At 35.5% G+C, this 22,696-nt stretch overlaps 1 protein-coding gene across 2 annotated transcripts; it reads left to right on the top strand.

The window, feature by feature from the left end:
* The first annotated feature begins 9,768 nt into the window (after nucleotides 1-9,768).
* On the top strand, nucleotides 9,769-22,461 carry LOC18428389 (2-alkenal reductase (NADP(+)-dependent)). Of its 2 annotated transcripts, XM_006837709.4 has the most exons (5): nucleotides 9,769-11,253; nucleotides 13,090-13,270; nucleotides 13,761-13,927; nucleotides 19,015-19,097; nucleotides 21,760-22,461. In XM_006837709.4, the coding sequence occupies exons 1-5, from the start codon at nucleotides 11,020-11,022 to the stop codon at nucleotides 22,136-22,138; spliced, it is 1,044 nt and encodes a 347-aa protein (XP_006837772.1). In that variant the 5' UTR covers nucleotides 9,769-11,019; the 3' UTR covers nucleotides 22,139-22,461. The 2 variants fall into 2 exon arrangements, with proteins under 2 accessions (XP_006837772.1, XP_088722660.1); XM_088866534.1 differs by lacking the exon at nucleotides 19,015-19,097.
* The last annotated feature ends 235 nt before the right edge of the window (nucleotides 22,462-22,696 follow it).

Below are 22,696 nucleotides of genomic sequence, written 5' to 3'. Positions count from 1 at the left end.
TTCCCTGATCTCTTTCCTTGTTTCCCTTTGTTAATTTCAAAACTTGAACTTTTGAACAAGATCAAGGCTTATTCATGTTCAGGAAGCTCAATTTAAGAGAATCTATTGTAATTCAAATGAACACAAGCCCCAAAAGAGCGAAGAGGCGGTTTCAATTTTCACCTGTGAAGACAATGAAACCCAAAAGCTGCAAAATGAAAATGACCCAAAGCTCCATCTCCCTTAATTAAAAGCAAAGCCTCTTCAATGGTATGCTGCCTTAACCATATAACACGTCTTTATCCCCGCTAATCCAAAAACAATTAAGTACATCTAGGAGGTAACCGAGGCTTTAGGTGCCCCGGTTTCTCTCATTGATTTCGGTTTAAAATTCACACCGTCCAATGTAATGGACGGTTTACAGGGCTGCAGCCCAACTTAATGTAATAGGGCTGCAGCCCTATCAAAACATTTTTCTATAAATTATAACTTATAAATATATAACCAAAAAATATATAAGTTATGAAGATAATTAATAACTTATAAATAATTAAATTATTTTTGTAAGTTGTAATAAATTATAACTTATAATTAGAATAAACTCCAAAAAAAGTTGATTAAAAATCTAAATGGCTTAAAAATACAACATCAATTACAGACTGACCTACAATATCATATGTGAAGATCACAATAAAAAACTTTTAATCTTCTAGGCAATTAAAACATAAAGCCTCTACATCAAGGTGTAATGTGCATATCCCTTTGAAATCTATAATGAAACAATATATTCATTTTAAATAAATTCTATATTCATATTGACTTCCTTAAAATAAATTTCACACAAGTCAAGTGGGGTAGCACAAAATAGTGCCAACACAAAAATGACACATTACACTGTTATAAACTTAATTAAAAAATAAATATGAATTATATAAAAGCAAACTCGACTTATACATTTAAACTATATAATTAAAAAAAGGAAAGTATAGAATGAGACCTTTTACTTTTGGTACAAGGTGATCACATTACTCTTGACCATTTGGATGTGAAATTGGGTAGTTGAAATTATTCCATTGACCGTACTCAAACTTCAAAAGGAATTTTTTCGAACTTTGTGATACATCCAAGCTATCAAATTTTACATCAAATGGTTGAGAGGAATTGTGACCACCTTGTATCAAAAGTAAATGGTCTCATTTATACAATCCCATAAAAAATGTGTGTAGTTTAAATAAATTCTACAATTATGTTAATTTCTTTAAAAACTGTGGGTAGTACGAAATAATGGCACCACAAAAGACGCATTTAACTGTACTAGGCAATAGTTTACTTAATATTAATACTTCTTTAAAATAATTTAATGCGAGTCGAGCGGGTAACGCAATATAGTGCTACCACGAAAAAGACATAGTCCATTGTTCTAAATAGTAGTTTACTTCAAATTATTATTAGTTGAATGTTAAGTTTGAATCTTAATCAATTATTTATACCTTTATAAGTATAATATCAATTTGTCAGTCCCATTATAAAATTTTAGTTTTTAAGTTTCATTTGTTCTAATTCCTTATACGTTACATGGGTTATTCTTACACAATCTTACCATTGAAAATTTTCATTATTGCTTTTCACTAGGTATCTCTAGATCCACTTAGCGTTGGCATCTAAACTCATCACACAAGTTAAGCTAGCAACATAACATATCACCATGACAAACATATCTATGGACATCATATGATTTTTTACTACAAAATTACATCTTATGATAAAATTTGATGGTGCACCTTACTTTTATTGTTTAAGGCATAGAGGATAAAAAACAAGGTTTGACAAAAATAAGGGAAAGAAAAATAGTGCAAAAAAATAAAAGAAGAGATAAACACAAATATTTATGTGGTTCGGCAAGTTGCCTATATCCATAGAGCAGCAAAATTCTCTTCCACTAATAAGAAAAAGACCATACAAACATGAATAATACAAGGGATTACAAACTCTACTTTTCAAGCATTAAAACACGATATTTCCCTCACTAGAATATCCACCCAAGGACTAAAAAAAACTAACCCTTTTTACTCTCTCTCGATTTCTTGTACAATCTTTTCTCTTTACAAGACTTAACCCAAGGAGACTCACGTGATATCCTCTCTCCAATTCCTATTAGGAATAGGATAACACAATCTCTCCTAAGATTTACCTTGCATAATATTAGGATATTCTTTCCCATAAAATAGGAAGTTCACCTGAGAAGAAGTAATCACGTGATTTCCATAACCATATGGATTGACACCCTAAAAAATAGGATCTCCATAAACTTACGGAAATTGGTTGTTCACCAAATATCTCAAGTTACTTAATAATAGGAAACTTGGATTCAACGTATATCCAACATTCTCCTACTTGAAGACATGTTTCTGTTCTGACCAGTCTACTCCAAGAACTTGTTGCCCACGAGTTACTAATCATCAAGTAACCTCAAGCCCCAAGGAAGTTCTGCACAAGTGAACTTCTTATTCCTTATGGGATTAGTTAACATATCTATTAGATTGTCATCAGTATGAGATTTTTTCCATCTTTTACCACATCACGAATAAAGTGACACTGAACATCAATATGCTTAGTCGTGGCATAGAAGGCTGAATTCCTTCTTAGAAATAAGGTACTTTGGCTATTACAAGTAACTTGTTTAGCCATATTGCTTCTTTAGATGCATGAGTAAGTAGCATTTATTCAGCCTATGTAGAAGACAACGCCACCACAAACTCCAACCTTGATAACTAACTAACTGCACTACCTCCCAAAGAAAAAACATATTCGGTAGTAAACCTTCTTTTATCGAAGTCACCTACAAAGTCATCATCGACATAACCAGTGATTTTCAAATCCATTGCATAATAACAAATACTAGTGTTGCAAGTTCCTTTTAAAAATCGAAGGGTCCATTTTACAGCGGTTAAGTGATCATGGCTAGGATTTGTCATATATCTGCTCACAACTCCCATTATTTGTGCAATGTCAGGTCTGATATTAACCATAGCAAACATGAGGCTCCCTACTGTTAATGAATACGATACTTGAGACATCTGTGTCTTCTTTGCGTCAATGCTAGGACATTGTTTTGAAGATAACGTCATATGCACAAGAAATGAGGTACTAACTGATTTGACATTCTGCATAATGAAGCATCGCAAAACCTTCCCTACATAACTCTTTTGAGTTTTTCTGTTATTCCTGTTTCTAAGTACACTCATCCCAAAATTTAGTTAACGAATCCCAATTCTTTCATTTCAAATTCCCTACTCAACTAAGCTTTAAGTGTTGCAATATTCTCCTTGTTTGGTCCTGCAACAATCATGTCATCGATATATAATAACAAGATAATAAAGCTTCTATCACCATAGCCACAAAAATAGGCACAATGGTCCGCTTCACATCTACGAAAATTCAAGCTCAACATGAAACATTTAAATCGTTTGTTCCAACACCTCGACACCTGTTCAACCCATATAAGGATTTCTCTTTAGCTTCTTCAATAAAACACTCAAGTTGGGTCATATAAATTTCTTCTTTTAAGTCACTATGAAATACAGCTTTCAAATTTAATTGTTCCAACTTCAAATCAAGAACAACAGCCATAGCCAAAACAATTCTAATAGTGAACATGCGCACAACGGGAGAAAAAAATCTCACCAAAATCAATACTTGATATATGAGCATAGCCTTTCACAACTAATCGAGCTCTGTACTTTTCAACAATATCTTCAGGGCCTTTCTTCTACTTGAAAACCCACCCACCTGCAACCAATTGCCTTTCACTTATCTGGTAGTTCGACAAGATCCCATATTTTATTTTTTCGCAGGGCTTCCATCTCTTATTCTATAGATGTCATCTATTGACCGGCTTCATCAACCTCACGTGCCTCACGAAAAGACACTGGCTCACACTCCTCTATTAGGAAATCATAAGATAAGATATAATTGTTAAGCCTTACATGAGCCTTTTTAGGTCTATCAAATCTTTTTAATTCAATATCACGTAAATATTCTTCAAGCTCTTGGACAATTTCAAGTTCTTGGTCCTAAGCACCATCTCGCAGGCTCTCATGGGTGCATTCCACCTCGACAATTTTTGTATCTGGCTCATCTTTCTTTTTCTACATGGAATTTTAATTGAAAATAACATCTTGGCTAGCTATAACCTTGTGGTCAGTAAAATCCCACAATCTGTGCCCCTTTGTACCATCAACATAGCCAAGAAAAACACACTTTTTGGATTTTTCGTCCAACTTAGTTCTTTTCTCCTTTAGAATCAAAGAATATGCATCATAATAAAAAACACAAAGGAAAGAATAATCAACAGGTTTACCTATCCAAACCTCTTATGGTGTCTTGTAGTCAATAATAGAAGTAGAAGACTTATTGATTAGGAAACAAACTATACGAACTGCTTCTGCCCAAAAACAATTCTCTAATCCAACATCACTCAATATACACCTGACATGCTCCATAATGATACGATTCATCTTCTCGGTAACACCATTTTGTTGAGGTGTTCCAGGAACTATCAACTGCTTAGCAATACCATGCTTATTATAAAAATTATTAAATTCACTAGAATAAAATTCTTCTCGTTATCAATTATTAGACACTTGATGCTCTTACCTCCCTGATTTTCTACCAAGACCTTAAATTTTTAGAAACAACTGAAGACATCTGATTTCTTTTTCAGCATATACACCCAAATTTCTCTCGAAAAATCATCATTAAAAGTGGCAAAATATGCAGCACCCCCATAGAAACAACATGTTCTTCCCATCTATACGAATGAATCAATTCCAAAAAATCTGTACTTTTAACAGTGGATAAAGCAAAGCATAATTTTTTCTTGGATAAAGCAAAACACAATTTGTTCTACTTTCCAAATAAATATGACTTACAAAAATCTAAATTAAAAGATTTTAAATTAGGGAGAATGCTTTTATCGAGAAGTCCCTTGAGTCTACGCTCACTCATATGACCCAAATATACGTGCCACGTCATGACAGGGTCTACCTCTACAATATCGGTCTCTCCCAAAATTATTTCACCAACAAGTTTGTACAAATTTCATGCTAACACTCCTTTCGCAACCACTAGGACTCCTTTTGAAATTTTTAGACATTTATTTTCACTTGTAAACTTGAAACATTGCTCATAAAATTTTTCCAAGGACAAGATACTCCTTTTGAGACCTGGAACATATATGACACTTGGGATGATGCATATGCCTCAATTGAACATTTTGATTCTCATATCTCCAACTCCCACTATTTTATATGAGTCTTTATTTCCCATGTAAACAATACCTCCATCAGATAGTTGGTACCTATAGCACCAATCCCTATATGGAGTCATGTGAAAGGATGCACCTGAATCAAATAGCTAATACTGTAAAACTTCTTCCTTATCCATAGACAAAACTTCCACATCTTCATAAAACTCAATTTCTTTTACTAGATTTTCCTCATATCCACTTGAACTAGGCTTCTCATTAGAACCAAATTTAGGGGTTTCCTGGTTCCCTTTTTATGCCTTACAATCTTTCCTCGTATGACTTAACTTTCTACAACTCCAACACTTCACTTTCTTATGCCTTCTTGATATGGATCTTGATTGACTTCTACCTGTAGTTCTCTCCATTGATCTTCCCCGTGCTACACATTCCTAGAGGAATCCTGATCAGATTTTCGCCTAGATTCCTCTGTCAGAAGTGCTGAAACAACAAAATCAAATTCAAGGGGTTTCACATTAGTGCGATTCATGATTAATCCATCCTACGATTCCGGTATAGAACAAAGTAAAATATATGTTTTATCTTCTTCATCAATTTTTACATTCATTGACATCAGCTTGCTAATAAAGGCACGGAACTCATTTAAGTGCCCTTGCAAAGATGCACCATCACTCATTTTGACATTGTAAGGTTTCCAACAAAGAAAATTTTTATTAAGAAGAGACTTTAATTCATAAGTATTTTTTAGCTTGTCCCATAAATTTTTCGCCAAAGTTTATGAGGAGATATTGAATAAAACATACTCATCAAGCACCAAAAAAATATCCACCCAGGTCAATTCATCATTTTCATCAAATTCCTCATCTCCCATCTTTTCCATTTTATTTCTCTGCTTTTTAAAGCCACTACACAACCATCTTTCACCAACACCGCATGCATCTTTAATTTTCAGGTTGAGAAATATGAACCATCAAGCTTTGAAATTTCATATCTTTTGACAAAAATAAGGGAATGGTTTATGTGGTTCGACAAGTTGCCTACATCTATGAGGCATCAAAATTCACTTCCACTAATCGGAAAAACACTATGAAAGTATCGGGAATACAATGGATTACAAGCTCTATCTTTCAAACCCTAAAACATGATCTTTCTCTTACTAGAATACCTACCCAATGATAAAAAAAAACTAATCTTTTTTTCTCTCTCTGGATTTCCTACATAATTATCTCTCTCGACAAGACTTAACTTATATAAAAAACAACCCCATGGAGACTCACATGATACCCATCTCTCCCATTCCTATTAAGAATAGGATAACACAATCTCTCATGAGATTTACCTTGCATAATATTAGGATCTTCTTTTTGATAAAATAGGAAGTTTACTTGAGAAGGAGTAATCATGTGATTTCCATAACCATATGGACTCCTACCATATAAAATAGGATCTCCATAAACTTACAGAAATTGGTTATTCACCAAATATCTCAAGTTTATTATAATAGGAAACTTAGATTCAATGTATATCCAACATAAGGTTGCAACCTTACCACACCCTTATTAAAAACCTTCTAATTTATTTTAAAAAAATTCAAATCACGTGCAAAGTACATAGATTCCTCTATTAAAAGTATTTAAGAAGATTCTATTGAGTTCAGGCCGTAACGACCAACTTTTCAATTTGATTAGTCTCTGCCACCAAGGTCTGATGAATATAATTATGAAGATGAAGAAGATAAAAGCTTGAAAGAAAAGTCAACTTCTTATACTAAATGATCTTGTCAAATAAAGATGATGAGACCTAGGCATTCCTTTGCCTCCTCCGAAATCTCAAATCTCTCACAAAATCCAAACTCCCGACATGGGTAAGTTTCATTGCATTCTTTTGTGTTAGAACAAGAACTCTTAGATGGTTTAGGAAATATAAGTTTTCCAGAAGTCAAAAAAATAAGATTTGTATGATCTTTGTATTTTTTACTCTAAACCTTTGTGATCAATCGGGCAAACCAAAGATAACTTACATGTCAAAGTTAAACGTAATTGCCGAATCGTTTTACCATTTTTGAAATATCAATAATTGAAAAATAGAAGTCTATTTTGTATGATCTATATCAAAAGTCAAATATTGAAAAACAAGATTTTGTATGATCTTTCTATTTATGCATCTAGATTTTTGAAATCAATCAAGAAAGTTGACTTATATGTCAAAGGTAAAGCTATCAGTCAAACCTTGTTTTACCATTTTTGAAAATAAACGAATGAAAAACAGAAGTATGAGAAACATCATTATGCCTTTATCGAACAATTTGATATCATAGTTCATCCTCATTTTAATTATGATTTAGGTGTTGAGTATTTAGTGCCTTTAAATATATTAGCCATTACGACTAAAATAAAGCTTTACTATGTCAGTTTAGAAGTTTTTTTAGATAGAGATAGAGTTTGATATGTTTATCCCAATTTTTCTTTAAGTCTAGATGATGAAGTTTTAACAAATTGATGATCTGTATAGAGATTGAGGGTATAGATATATCCTCTATGATTTTGAGGTTAATCTTTGGTTACATTCCCAAAATTTGGAATCGTAAAATTAATCTTTAATGGGGTTTTTATCCAAAAGAGTAAATAGATGGTATACTCTTGCGGGATAATAGTATCTTTCACTTAATTAAACGGGTGCAGTTTGTACAAGGTGCCCACCTTATACTATACAATAATGTGCTCCTCCAAATTTTGTTAGAAGATGTAATTTTGGTTCTCAAAACCTTTATATGCTTAAAAATTAATGTTCAACCCTAATTATGAACTTAAGATTCTAAAAATGGTGCATATTGAACATATATCTATAAGCACGTGAAAAGTTTGAAAATTGATGGTCTAGATAACTTGTTATAAGATCTGCTATTTTTAAGGAGTAATGATCTTATGAGACCCTAAAGGATCACCATTAAATTTGATACAGATCTCTATAAAAGTTATTACATAGGTGTGAGACTTGACTTTTCTAGAGATCTATGCCAAATTTAATGGCGATCCTTTGGGGTCCTACATACATGTGTGTGGAAGAGTCTCACAAGGGCATTTCCCATTTTTAAGACTTGAATTTTTTTATTTTTTTTTTTCGTATCTCCATAATCTCAAGGTTGAGATATTCAATTGGAAGATTTTCCAACTTGATAACACTTGTTTTTATCAGATTTTTGAGGTGCACCTTGTTTCTATAATTTAAGGTTGCCACCTTATATAACATTTTTCCTAACTTAAAATTGTATTAAAGTAGGGGAAGCTTTCTATACTTAATATTCAATTACACTACACTGTTTTATTTTTATTGTTTTTTCTACAAAACATTTTGACACCAAATTTTGGACGTCCACTCATCTCTTAAACTCACACTTGAAAGAATATGAAAAAATATTATTGGCAAAATAAAATAACCAAAATACCCCTTAAGGTTTTAGGAGTATTTTGGTTATTTTATTTTATTGAAAACATTTTATTTATATAGTTTTTAGGTGCGTCCCCTTAAAATGATCAAAGGTACCAAATTTTATATTCATATAATTTATAAAATAAAAACTAAAAATAAAATAATCTGATATGTCGGATCTAAAAGAATGGCTGGGATTACACCAATCAACATATTGCTAATTTGGAAACAAACTTAACAATTGGCTCTCTCAAGTTGCGTCTCCCTTACCCATCCCACCTATCACGCGCTCCATGCTCTCTCTCTCTATCTCGTGCCATACTATATTTCTAATCTCATTATCTCTTTCTAACCTTGTAAACCCTAACTCTCTCTATCGCTTTTTCTCTCTAACAGAAATGAGAGTAAGAGGAAGAGCAGTAACCACACAACCACTATATAAAAAAAAGAAGTAAAAAAAAATGAAAGTTAGACCAATAGAACTTTTGTTCATTTGATTTTTGATCCTTCAAAAAAAGCAAAAAGCATAAAACATTATGAGCACAAACATTAACTAAAATCAAAATATTCAGATTACCCAAAAAAAAAGGGTGCAGCTGGCATATAGATGCATCCGTAGCTATAGAGATAAGGTACACCTTCAAATTTTATCATGGTATATAATTTTGATGTAAATGTTATTAGGATTATCTCAAAATCTATTTTACATCTAATTATAAAATTTTAAATTTAAAAAATGGTTAAAATCAAGTAGATTTATAGACATATGAAAATCTTGAAAATGGATGGTGTAGATAATATGTTTTAAAATGCACTATTTTTGAGACTTAAAATCTTTTTATTTTTCATGGTCATACATCTCAATATCGAGATGATCAATCAAAGGGTTTTTCAACATTAAAACTACATTTTTTGATGGATTTTTGAGGTGCATCCGTAGTTCTACATTATAAGGTTGGATCCTTATAAAAACTTTTTCCAAATTTTTTTTTTTTTAATTAACCAAGTCGATTGATATTATTTTGTTTTTGATGAACAAACCACAACCCAAACCATAAGCACCAATTACCCCAAAAAAACTTGAATAATTAACCAAATCAATTGATATTATTGTGTTTTTGATGAACAAACCACAAGCACCAATTACCCAAAAACAAAAACTTTCTTAATTAACCAAATCAATTGTATTATTATGTTTTTGATGAACAAACCGCAGCACAAATTGAAGCAAATATTGACAGAACATGAAGGAACCACAATGCAAATTGAAATTTTGTATTTTGATGAACAAACCACAGCCCAAACCATAGTCCAAATTCAAGCAAATATTGACAGATCAAATATTCGCAAAACATAGAGCAACCACAGCCCAAATTGAAGTAATATCTCTAAAGCTTCACTCGCACTACCTGTAACATCGAGTGGTAGTCCACCCCATCTCTCTCAAAACTAGCGATGCCTACTATTTGCAAACCTAACTCTCCATTATTGAAGTGGCAGTAGTCCACCCATCTCTCCCCGAGATGACATCCATTTACAAACGTAACCTTCCATGATTGAAGTAGCAGTAGTCCACCCCATCTTTCCTAAAACTAGTGATAATTAGCAATGCCTTCCATTGCAAACTTAACCTTCCATTATTGAAGCGATTGAGAGAGGGACTTATATTGAAACAATTGACAGAGGGGTTAGGTTCCTACGGCTTCCTTCCATTTGAAGGAGGGTAAGGTTCTTGCGGCTTTCTTGCATTTGACAAAGGGTAGGTTTCTAAAGCTTTCATTTGACAAAGAGGAAGAAGCTATTGACAGAGAGTTAGGGTTACTGTGGGTAAAGACAGAGGGTTGGGCTTGTTGCGGGTCGGTGGAGACAATGACAAAAAGGAAAAGGTGACCCGAAAAAAAGGAAAAGTTTACCGGCTTGAGCCGGTTCCTGAGTTTACAACGAATTTTAAGAGCGGTTCGGGCGGTATAAGTTCGGGTGATACTACCTCACCCCAACCCCAACCCCATTCTCTCTCTCTCTAGAATGAATGACATTCACACAAACCTCCTACCAAACCAACAAACCACAAAAAACTCAACAGAAGCATCTGTGGATATAGAATCCACGACAAATTGCACCCCAAGCAAATGCTCTTTTGTCCTCATTGAAGAACGAGTGACCCCTCTCCATCATGCTTTCCTATTTATTTTCTCTCTCTCTAACAACTCTAATTCAAAGCTTAAAGCTTAGCTTCTCTCTCTAACAACTCTAATTCAAAGCTTAAAGCTTAGCTTCTCTCTCTAAGCTTTCTCCTTTCCTTTCTCTCTCTAAACAATCTTGATTCAAAGCTCAAGAGCAGGAACATGGAAGTTCACAACAGGTATGTAAGCTTGAAGAATCACATCAATGAGGCACCAAGTGAGTCAGACCTGGAAATCAAGACTACCACTCTCTCTCTAGAACCCAAAGAAGGTTCAGGAGATGTGATTGTGAAGAATCTCTATCTCTCTATCGATCCATACCAAGTAAATCGGATGAAATTTTACAGTTCTTCTCAGGAAACCAGTAGCTTCTCTCAACGACTGCCTCTTGGTCAAGTGAGTTATGAATTTCACAACAAATTTGTACATAAATATAGCTCACAGAATGTGTATGATACACAACCCATAAGAGGTGTGCACGAGGAGCCATGGCAATTAGGGGTCCAAATGGGTCGGGTTGGGTCTGGGTTGGCCGAGACCGGATCTGTCCGGTCAAGTTACGTACATACCAAAATATAATATTTTTTAGAAATATTTCTATGTAATTCGTGAAATAAAATGTTATTGTTTATATATAACAGCAGTACCCGACCCAATTGGGCCCTAGACCTAGACCCGGCCCTATTCTCAGACCTATACTTCTGGACCTGGACCTATAACCTGCATTGGGTCCACCGGTTAGGTTCATGGTCGACCACAACCGATTGATAGCCCATAATTGGCAAGTCAATGTGCATTATTAAGCCCAATCTAAACCTATTTTAAATCGCCGATCAATAATTCGATTGAAATTTATAGGTGAATGATCCACCCATTGATTCAGAGTCAATTCTATACTATTAAAGTAAGGTGTACCTCAAAATTTTGTTGAAAATATTTTCCTTGCTTCGAAGCCTTACCATTATAGGAAAATCTATTGTTTTTACTAATTATGAAATTTTAATTTTTTTAAAAAATGACAATCAAGCAGATCTAAAAGTACTTAAAAACATACGATCCGATAATGTGTTAAAAAGTGAACTATTTTTAAGACTAGAAATCTTTTTTCTTTTACTTTTATGCCCACAAATCTAAAGGGCGAGTTGAGATTTTCCAGCATAAAAGCAACCTTTGGGCTTTTAGGTTCACACGGTATAAGGAGCGGTACACATTCCCCCCTTATGAGAGGAAAAAGAAAAAAATATGAATACAGCAAAACTGGATTGAATACAATGTTCGTAAAATCGATCGATATAATCACTAATCGTCCGGTTAGATCGGAATCGGTTTCGATTTTTGGTGGTTTTGGTGATCAACCGATTTTTTAAATTTTAAACAGAATACCATTTCACATTTATATTAAATGTTTTAAAATGATATATTGGTTAGCACTGGTGACTATACATAATACGAACCATGGTTTTGAATGCCACCATCAGCAGTTTTATTTTTTAAATATTGATGTGGTTCATTTTAACAATTATTCTAAAAATTACATTGGTGAGTTCAAAAAATTTGCTTGCCCTCATGAATCAAACTTCGAAGTTCTTGTAAAGAAATAATTTGTTATTAAACCCACTAACCGCACCGTATACTATTTAGTTGTCTATTAGATCTATTAACCAATATGTAGTTAAATAATTTATTATTAAACCCACTAACCGCACCATTTACTATTTAGTTGCCTATTAGATCTATTAACCAATATGTCATTTACTACGTATTTACAAAAAGAATGGTCGATATTGTATATAATTTATTTTTTTTATTTTTTTTTAAAAAAAGAGTTGGTCAAGTCGATGTTTTAACACTATTTAAATATTATTTATATTATAGTAAAGATTAAAAAAATTGTGGTCATTAATACTCACTTTTATATTTTTTCATCATTATCAAAAAAATTTAAAAATACTCTTAGACACAAATCGATTATTTAAAATCTATTTTTCTCAATAATTTTCAATTTTATTTGAGTGTGATTTGTTTTAATGACATTCTTTATATGCTTTTTATATTTTTAACTTTTTTTTAATCATTTAGAGCATACCTGGTTAAAGTGGTTAAATGGACCGGTTTATCGATTAGACCGGCCAAGTTATCGATTAGATCGGTTAAATCGCTTCCGCGCCGACGACCGGTTTATCAATTACGGTTCGATTTTGCCAACACTATTGAATATGAATCCATTTACAGGCCATCGACGCCAATGGCGTGGGCGAGGTCGTCGCATCGGACAATGCAGGCTACAAAAAAGGAGACTTGGTCGCTGCTCTTATTGGCTGGGAGGAGTACACCAACATTCATGGTGGTGGTGGAGTGTTCAGAAAGATCGAATCCACTGAATTCCCCTTATCTTATCACGTTGGAGTTCTTGGTATCTTCTCAATCCCTTTCTCTCTCTCTCTCTCTCTAACTCTTTTTGCGTAGTTCCCTCTCTCTCTAAATTTTTTTTGGGCTTTTTCTTTTCTCTCTCTCTAAAGGATAAGCAAAAAACATAGCTCTCTGTTTTTCCTCTTTCATGATATTCTGGTTTTCTCTGTTTTGGAATTAGCTTCCTTTTTCTTTTTCTGTTGTTCTATGTATTTATATTTCGTCTTTTGCTTTGTGGGGGTTAACTTTCTAGTGAAAGAAAGCTCAGAATCATGTTTTAATGGAGAATTTTGAAATGGATTCTGAGAAGACCACTTAGAGAAGGAGTTATACATTAATGGAGGAATTTGAAATTGGTTTTGAGGGGAGTAACTAGAGAAGATTTATCTATTGGGTGCCATTGATTCATGGAGAAATTGAAATAACTTGGAGTAAGTGAACTAGTTTTGGAGAGAGAGAGAGAGAGCCTCAATTTTACATTCTTTTTGGTGCAGGACTCAGTGGGTTTACTGCATATGCTGGGTTTCAGTATGTATGCAAACCCAAGAAAGGAGATAAAGTTTTTGTCTCTACAGCTTCAGGATCAGTAGGAAGCATGGTGGGTCAATATGCAAAACTTGCAGGCTGCTACACTGTTGGCTGTGCTGGAAGCAAGAAAAAGGTTATGTTTTGATTAGTTTTTCTCTAGCATTTTTCTTGTTTTTCAGTTTTATCAGTAGTGTTACTTGGAGCTAAAAAACGGTTTTTTCTCATTACTCTCTCTCTCTCTCTCTCTCTCTATATATATATATATATATATATAGAGAGAGAGAGAGAGAGAGAGAGCATTATTTGGTTTTCTTGTAGTTCCTAAACTTTCACAGTGGAAAGGTTCTCTTTTGATTATCCTTTCTCTAGCATTATAGGGTTTTCTTGAACACTGAGATTTCAAGAAAACCCTATACTGCATAATGATTCACGGGTTTAGTTCTTAATATCATTTGAGGTTTGTTAGTTATGGCATTTGGAACAAGAAGACACATGCCTTTCGGACACAGATTTGAGATTGCCAAGCGTTTGCTTAATGATTCTTCCTCTATTATCATAATTTTTTTTGCTAGACTATGCAGAGTGTTAGGGAAACCCACCGGATGTATTAATCTCGAATAATATACACTTTAGGCCCAAGATTATGAGTCTATAGTTTATTGTCTAGTTGTGAGTATGAGTACACAACCATATGAGATTTCAAATTGTGATGCTCAACTACATACTCTAATTGATGAGGATCTACGATATGCTACTGTCCCTGGCGTTTTTTCTTGCTCCATATTCTGCTAGTACTACTGAAAAGGGTATCCCTTCCCTTTCTTCTTGTCTCTTCCTTTGTCTCTGTCTCCTTTCCTTTTGGTTAGATGTTGGACAGTACTTTGATGTTTCTGCATTACTTGTATCCCTCTCACAGCATGCATTTGAAAATCGAGGCATGTTCATTCTCCAGGTCTGGTGCTACAATTAGTGCTATCTTATTTAAATCTTGGTATAGCATATTGATTGAGGTTGCATTGTTTATGTAACATACTCTGCTTGGAAGCATGGTGGTTTCATTTGGATTATATTGGTAAAAGATTCCCCATGTTGAAACTCGTATCATCCATATGAAGCATGAGCATTCTATTGGTTGACATACTAAATTTCCGCTGATTTTGTGCTATTCTGGGGCTGTTTATGCAACATACTCTTCATAAGTTGCAATGTGCAGCAAAGTTTTTTTCATTCACTAAGTTACTAGAGGCTTGATTACATTGTATTAATGTTGAAATAAGTACAAAGGGTATACAGAAGGAATAAAAGGGTAAGTAGCTCTTAAGAGTTCTCTGTTTACAAGAGTCTTCAATACAATGCTCAAAAAGCTACAGTATGTGCAGCAAAGCTATTTCCTGACACAATTTGTTTCTTCATTCGCTATAGTTTGTGATTGTAACGTTTAGACACACCTTTTTGGTATTCTATAATTGTTTTGGGCTTGAGATCAATTCCTGCGTTTGGGACTTGGTATTTCAAATTCAAACTGAAGGCCCATGGGCTGTACGAAGGGGTCTGAGCCCAAATTCGAAAGAACCAATAAGTTGTTTGGAGCTGAAGATTGGTTGAATGCTCCAATGAATCTGCTGGATTGGGATTCTGCTTTGACTTGGCCAATAGAATACCTGGATCCGAACTTGTAGGGCTGTCGATTACTCTGGAGATTGAGAGCTTGAGAAACTACCTTTCACTCGTTTCATGTCTCATGCTTCTTTTCCTCTGTTTTTTTCTTCCCATTTTCATTCTGCTTCTTAGTCCTCTTCAGTTCCTTTGCCCCTTTGTTGTGCTGCCCTTTCGTGGGTGCTGGAATTCCTTCCTTAGCATTAATCGGTTTAAAGCTTCATCAAGACACATAGAGAAGCAAAATGCACATGGCTTGGAGATTCTCTCATAACCAACAACTTTGTTGATCAGTTCCTCTTCCATTTGCTTGCCAGCCTTACCTTATTCTGCCAGTCTAGCCAGCTTGCTGGCCGTTCTTATTCCCATCGCTAGCCAGCAAGCTTTCTCTTTCTTTCTTTCCCATCCACTTTCTTGCCTTCGGATTTGTACTAGCTTAATAGAATCAATAAGTAATGCTTGAGGTTGGATGGTGCTAGGTTGAATTTCAGTGTGAGTTCTCGCGATGTCAAATTGCCTCTGTACTTTAGCTGCAATATCCATGGCGATTTAGCATCCCTATTGCATTGCAGCAGAACTACGAAAAACTGATTGAGGCAACCGACAGTAGTGCGGCATCTGTCAAGTGAGCCCACATGGGTAATGACCGTCAATGGACCAAGCAGTGTATCAAAAAGCGCTAGGTGGGTCTTAGGCGGCCTGGGGGGTCCAGGCCGCCTAGTGCCTAGGCGGGCCCCCAGAACCTGGGCGGCTGCCCAGTTGAAAAAAAATAAAAATCCCATTGTCTCAATATACCATATTCCAACAATCCAACTTGAAAAAAAAAAAAAAAAAAAATAGAAGTCGAGAAGAGAATTTTGATAATCCATATTGTTAAAACAGTAAACTGTAAAACCATACAAGTGATATAAAAGTCAACACCCAATACAACAAAAAATATACAGAAATTTAGAAAATATATAGTTTAACAAAAGTCAGCACAACAGTCAACAGACTCAACACTAGACTATACAGTCTAACAAAACAAGTCAACAGTCAACAGACTCAACACAACAGTCAACAGACTCAACACAACAGTCAACAGACTCAACACTCAACACTTAGCACAAGAGGTGAGAGTCTTCAATCATCATCAGAATGAATATCAATAGCGCAAGCCTCATCATATGCATCAGAGTCAAGGCCATCATCACCAGAGTCATCTCCCTATTCAATATAACGTTCATCCTCCTCTGTTTCTTCTGAATCTGCCTCTTCCTCCTCCTCTTCTTCTTCTACCCTCTTCTTACTAGTATGTGTAGTTTGTGTAGATGAGGCCCTAGGAGTCGTAGCTGCTGTACCCTTTTTCTTGTGCTTCTCTAAACTCAAATATTGTATAATTTCCTTCTTGGTAGCCTCGGGAGCATTTTTACACGGGGCAACATCCCCCATAATACTGACAAGGTGTTTTTTAAACCGATAAATGCCCCTATTAGTATCCTTTCCACAATAATTATATTTAATACGATTTTTATCACTTGGATTTGGGATATAACCATACTTTCAACCCGGATCACCACTCCGACGACTAGAAGCTGGATAAGATACTTCCATAGAACAAGGCTTATTTTCATCCTTTTTTGGTTCTTCAAAATTCAAAAGATGTCTAATCTCATCTCGAACTGTTTCAAGAACTTTTGTACCAGTGTATCAAAAAGCGCTAGGCGGGTCCTAGGCGGCCTGGGGGGTTCAAGCCGCCTAGTGCCTAGGCGGACGCCTAGAACCTGGGCGGCTGCCCAGTTGAAAAAAAATAAAAATCCCATTGTCCCAATATACCATATTCCAACAATCCAACTTGAAAAAAACAAAAAACAAAAAGAAGTCGAGAAGATAATTTTGATAATCCATATTGTTAAAACAGTAAACTGTAAAACCATACAAGTGATATAAAAGTCAACACCCAACACAACAGAATACATAGAACTTTAGAAAATATACAGTCTGACAAAAGTCAACACAACAGTCAACAGACTCAACACTAGACTATACAGTATAACAAAACAAGTCAACAGTCAACAGACTCAACACAACAGTCAACATACTCAACACTCAACACTCAGTACCAAGAGGCAAGAGTCTTCAATCATCATCATCATCAAAAAGAATATCAATAGCGCAAACCTCATCATATGCATCAGAGTCGAGGCTATCATCATCAGAGTTATCTCCCTCTTCAATATAACGTTCATCCTCCGCTGTTTATTCTGAATCTGCCTCTTCCTCCTCCTCTTCTTCTATCTTCCTCTTATTAGTATGTGTAGTCTGTGCAGATGAGGCCCTAGGAGTCTTGGCTGTTGTACCCTTTTTCCTCCTTGGTAGCGTCAGGAGAATTTTTATACGGGCAACATCCCCTGTAATATCGGCAAGGTATTTTTTAAACCAATAAATGCCCCCATTAGTATCCTTTCCACAATAATTACATTTATTACAATTTTTATCACTTGGATTCGTGATATAACCATACTTCCAACTCGGATCACCACTCTGACGACTAGAAGCTGGAGAAGATACTTTCATAGAACAAGGCTTATATTCATCCTTTTTTGGTTCTTCAAAATTCAAAAGATGTTTAATCTCATCTCGAACTGCTTTAGGAACCTTTGTACAGGAAGCAACATTACCTCTAACACCAGCAAGGTGTTTTTTGAATCGGCTAATACCCCCATTGTTATCTTTTTCACAAAAATTACACCTTATACAATTTTTATCATTTGGCTTTGAGTTATATCCATACTTCCAACCCGGATCACTTTTTCTAGGAGTAGCAGAAATAGATCTATGACAAGGATTTTGTTCTTGTTTTTGTTTTACATAACTTAAAAATTGCTTAATCTCCTCTCTGACAGCTTCAGGAACATTTTTACAAGGGGCAACGTCCCTCTTAATACCGGCAAGATGTTTCTTAAACTAGTTATGCCTCCTTTTGTATCTTTTTCACAAAAATTTTATCTAACAAATTCGGGTTGTATCCATATTTCCAACCCGGATCTCTACACCGACTAACTCCTGAAGAAGACATCTCAAAATAAAGCAAGCAATCTAAAAAATGCACTTACTTTGGTTGCTTGAACTCCAAAACTTTGAGAAACACTTCGATGATTCGATGATCGATCCAATGAAATATAGTTTTGGGAGGTTTTTTTTAGTCTAAAGGGGCTCCTTGTAGGTTTAGGGTTCAAATGAACCTAAAAGCCATTATTCTTAACCTTTAAATCTTTCAAAATAACAAAACGAAAAAAAAAAAAATCATTTTTTCTATCTATGGGGGGGGCGCAGGCCCTGGTCGCTAGGCGGCCACCTAGGTGGGTTTTGTGCCGCCTAGGCGGCCAACGGACAACTCAGTTTTACGGCCTAGGCTTGGGCGATGCGCCCAGGCCTTCTGGACCGGCCTCCGTTTTTTAAATCAATGCCTTTTGAGATTAATACAAGGGGCGGGGTCTCCGTACCAACCCCCATTCGCTTAGTGAAGAAACAACGGTGCCACTGCAAAGGTTCAGATTATTATGTGTCATAAGGTATTTGCAGGTTGATCTGCTGAAAGATAAGCTTGGTTTCGATGAGGCATTCAATTACAGGGATGAGCCTGATCTAAAAGCAACAGTAAAACGGTAAGTCACTCTCCTTATCACTTGATTCCATCTTTTCAGAAGTCCATGAAATATAAAATTATGTGTTTTTTTGCGTCGTTTTCTCAGATATTTACTTTGTTTTCAACTAACACTATTTGTTTTGTTGAAGAAATATCTAATTATTAGTCGTGACGCGTGAAAAATATTTTAGTCATGAAAATATCAAATTATTACATGAAACATGTCTTTTTCAATCAAACCAGGCCTCTACGTGCACCTTCTATGTTTGAGCAAGCTAAAGCCTTGCATCCTACTCCTTGAAATATGTTAAAGCAATAATACTAAAGTACAATCAAAACCTTCTAATGTCCATGAAAGCAATTAACTGCTTACTGGTAAAGGCTGCTTGGTTCCTTTTGCCGCAAAATTTTGTACCAAGAAGGCAAGAAAAAAGGCTATGTCTAATCTCTAGAATATGCAATAAATCAGCTTCTCAACAGTCTCCTACGGACTGATCAATCTAGGGTGTAGGCCTCTTTAAGTAGTAACTCCTGACTGATTTTACAATGGTCTGAGGTTCACTGTCATTTAGCGTCCAGCACATGTGGTTGTGCCTCCTTGGCTTTGTGAATGTGTTGCTGCTATATACGTTAGGGACATAAATCTTTACCATGTGCCCCTTTTCGAGTGTCCAGGCTTAAAATCTTCTTAGCGTATAGTGTATGAACGACCAAGTAAGGCTTCCCTTGTCCTTGCGTCCTTGATCTTTTGTTCTTTGTTGCATCCTTGAAAGAATCTTGCATCATTGACCTTGAATAGGCCGAATCTAGTTACACTTAGTTTCAGCCATACCTGCATAATGATGCTTGCGAAATACACAGAGCTGGTCCTAGTGAGGTTTGGGAATGATGGTTAGTTTAATTGGCATAGAAATCTGTGATTGTTTTCCTTGGATGAGTAAGTGGTGTTGGCTTGAGTTTTGACCACTCAAACTTCTGCATTGACACTAGTGTTAGCCTGTTTATGGTAAAAGTTGGAGGTCGAAGGTGATAAGCACCTTTGGATGAACCATTTGTTTTATATTCGATGCGTGGTGTGTATCAAGGAGAATAGAAGTCCACATCAGACGTACTGGGCCTCATTGAGAGAACCCTAAGCAAATTACCAACTATAATTTAGAGACATCGCCTAAGGGTATTAGAGCCACTACTGATGCTCAAATGACCAAAGGGCTTGAAAGCTTTTTGATATATGGACCAGTATTTCAATGTTGTCCATTTCTGTGTGAAGCGGAAGGTTGTCATCCAAACAGTAGGCTTACAAATATATTAAAGTCATTATAACACTAGGGATATTACCATTATAATGATTGGAGGGCATAATGACTGTTATTATCAAATATCAACCTTAATCATATCCTCTTTCTGTGATTGTTTTTTAAACTCTGAGCCTTGTGGACTGGTTTTTTGACATGTAGACTTGGTTATTTGGATTTTTGAGCATCCTTGGACCCTCCAATATGGCTATTGAAGTTATGCATGAGAAGATATAGGTTATGACGGAGCACAACCAATGTGGATTAACACTATCACAATGCTAAAAGTTCATGGATCCCAATGAGGAGGTTGAGAAACTTGATACTTCCTTAAAGGATTTGGCCTCTATTTTCTAGTGATGGGGAGCATGGCCAAAAGATATATATGTTTTTTGATAATAGCATGGCCAAAAGAAATTTACACTAAAGGGCTGACAAAGTTGTGTTTTTGTTAGCAAAGCGAAAGCATTAAACCAAAAGCATGTGTAAGTGAAACATTTGGTATAGGGTTTGGCTTTGTGCTAACATTAGAAAACAAAGTCTTAGGTTGATGAACTTTTGCATTAGAGTGTTTGCAGAGGATGTTGATCTTGCCTCTTCCTATAAATTAGTAATGGAACTTGCTGGACTGAATAATTGCCAAAACGAATCGACTTGCCAAGTTTAACAGTAAAATTTGAAAAACTTGGCAAGCTTTCATATTTTGCAAGAAAAACACGAAGGCCACAATCTACCACATTGGAAACACCATTTATAGTGGTGGGTAAGTCCACAGTGCTAGAAAGAAAAGAAATGAATGATTTGCTTTCTATTGTGGCACGAGTCCACATGCAAGCGTGCGCTCCTGGACATGCACTGAGTTCTGATCTGACAGGGTGACATGCACCTGTGACTATGCAATTACACATTCCTCAATGTTGGGATTTGTGGTTAAGATGATCTTCATTTTCCTTTACGAAAACTGATTATGGTCCATCACTCCATTGGTGACTTTTGGTCTTAATGAGGGTGTGACCCTTGATAGAGGAATGGAGAAACATGATACATATAGCTGACCCCAAATAATTAGGATATGGTTTGGATGATGATTATGATGACTCCATTGATAGACAGTCCAGATGGACCTGCTTACCAATCCAACATTAGGTATGGGTGCCATTGCCATGTTCAAACAGTACTCATTATATTCTCAATGGACATGTATGACTATAATTGGATGACTACTGTAGAAGAAAACCAGATATTGCCTAATAAATATTGTGTTATGAACTCGTTTCTTTTTTCCAAACACAACAAAGAGAGAGAGAGAGATTTAAATATGGAAATGATAGTGAGAGATATTTAAATATGGAAATGATAGTGATGTCTTTGTTTTCTTCTTGCTAGGTACTTCCCTGATGGAATTGACATATACTTCGACAACGTTGGAGGTGAGATGCTAGAGGCAGCTGTGGCCAACATGAACGTGTTTGGCCGCATTGGTGTGTGTGGTGCCATATCAGAGTACACGGACTCTACCAAGAGGGCGGCACCTGATACACTTGCGATAATATACAAACGTATAACTATCCAAGGTTTCCTTGCAGCAGATTACTTGCAATCATACTCTGAATTCATCAAAGACACTTCCAATTATTTGCGTCAGGGAGAGATACATGTCCTTGAGGACATCTCACTAGGCCTGGAGAGTTTGCCATCTGCCTTTGTGGGGCTCTTTCGCGGCGACAATGTTGGAAAGAAAATTGTTCAAGTCATCCATGATTAAGGTAGTACTGAGTCGACCTGGCAGAGTGTGTGGCGTACAACATGTGTATCTTGGAAGGTACATGGGTGGTGTATCTATCAAATGTTCAAACAATCGAGGGTGAAGAAGAACCTCAAATATTGCCATGATGGACCTTCTGTGGACAGCCATTCATCTCCTTTCCATGGTCTGTATCAAGTGGACCGCTAATGCACTTTTTTTTGTACATTTTTAGTGTACTCTCTTCGTCTACAGTATGTTCCATCGATCTAGAGGCTCCTGAGCCAAAAGTTTGTGCTTATTATGTTGCTTTATGATCAAGGTGTTGTGGCTTTTATTCAAAACAACAGATCGGGCCGACTAGTCGGTCCTGTCCTGATCCGATTCGTCCGACCGATTCCCACTAGATCGGCTGATTAGTGCCCCGATTTTATTTGAAAAATGCAATTTTGGTAAAAATATTCAAAAAAATTGTAAAATATGTTAAATTTACATGTATTGTTTTGTTTTAGTCACATAAAAAAAGCAAAAAAAATTATTAGGCACCTAAAGCAATACTTTTTCAGTGATCAATATATA

This window comes from Amborella trichopoda, chromosome 5 (genome assembly GCF_054954075.1).
Source record: "Amborella trichopoda isolate Santa Cruz 75 chromosome 5, AtrichopodaSantaCruz75HAP2 v2.0, whole genome shotgun sequence".
Taxonomy (NCBI): Eukaryota; Viridiplantae; Streptophyta; class Magnoliopsida; order Amborellales; family Amborellaceae; genus Amborella; species Amborella trichopoda.
This window is presented reverse-complemented; position numbering and strand designations above follow the sequence as displayed.

Bases quoted from the DNA above. Each gene is read 5' to 3' on its own strand.
- LOC18428389 (XM_006837709.4), top strand. From the start codon at position 11,020: ATGGAAGTTCACAACAGGTATGTAAGCTTGAAGAATCACATCAATGAG. The intron at 11,254-13,089 runs GTGAGTTATGAA...ATCCATTTACAG, and splicing joins AACGACTGCCTCTTGGTCAA to GCCATCGACGCCAATGGCGT. The intron at 13,928-19,014 runs GTTATGTTTTGA...AGGTATTTGCAG, and splicing joins GTGCTGGAAGCAAGAAAAAG to GTTGATCTGCTGAAAGATAA.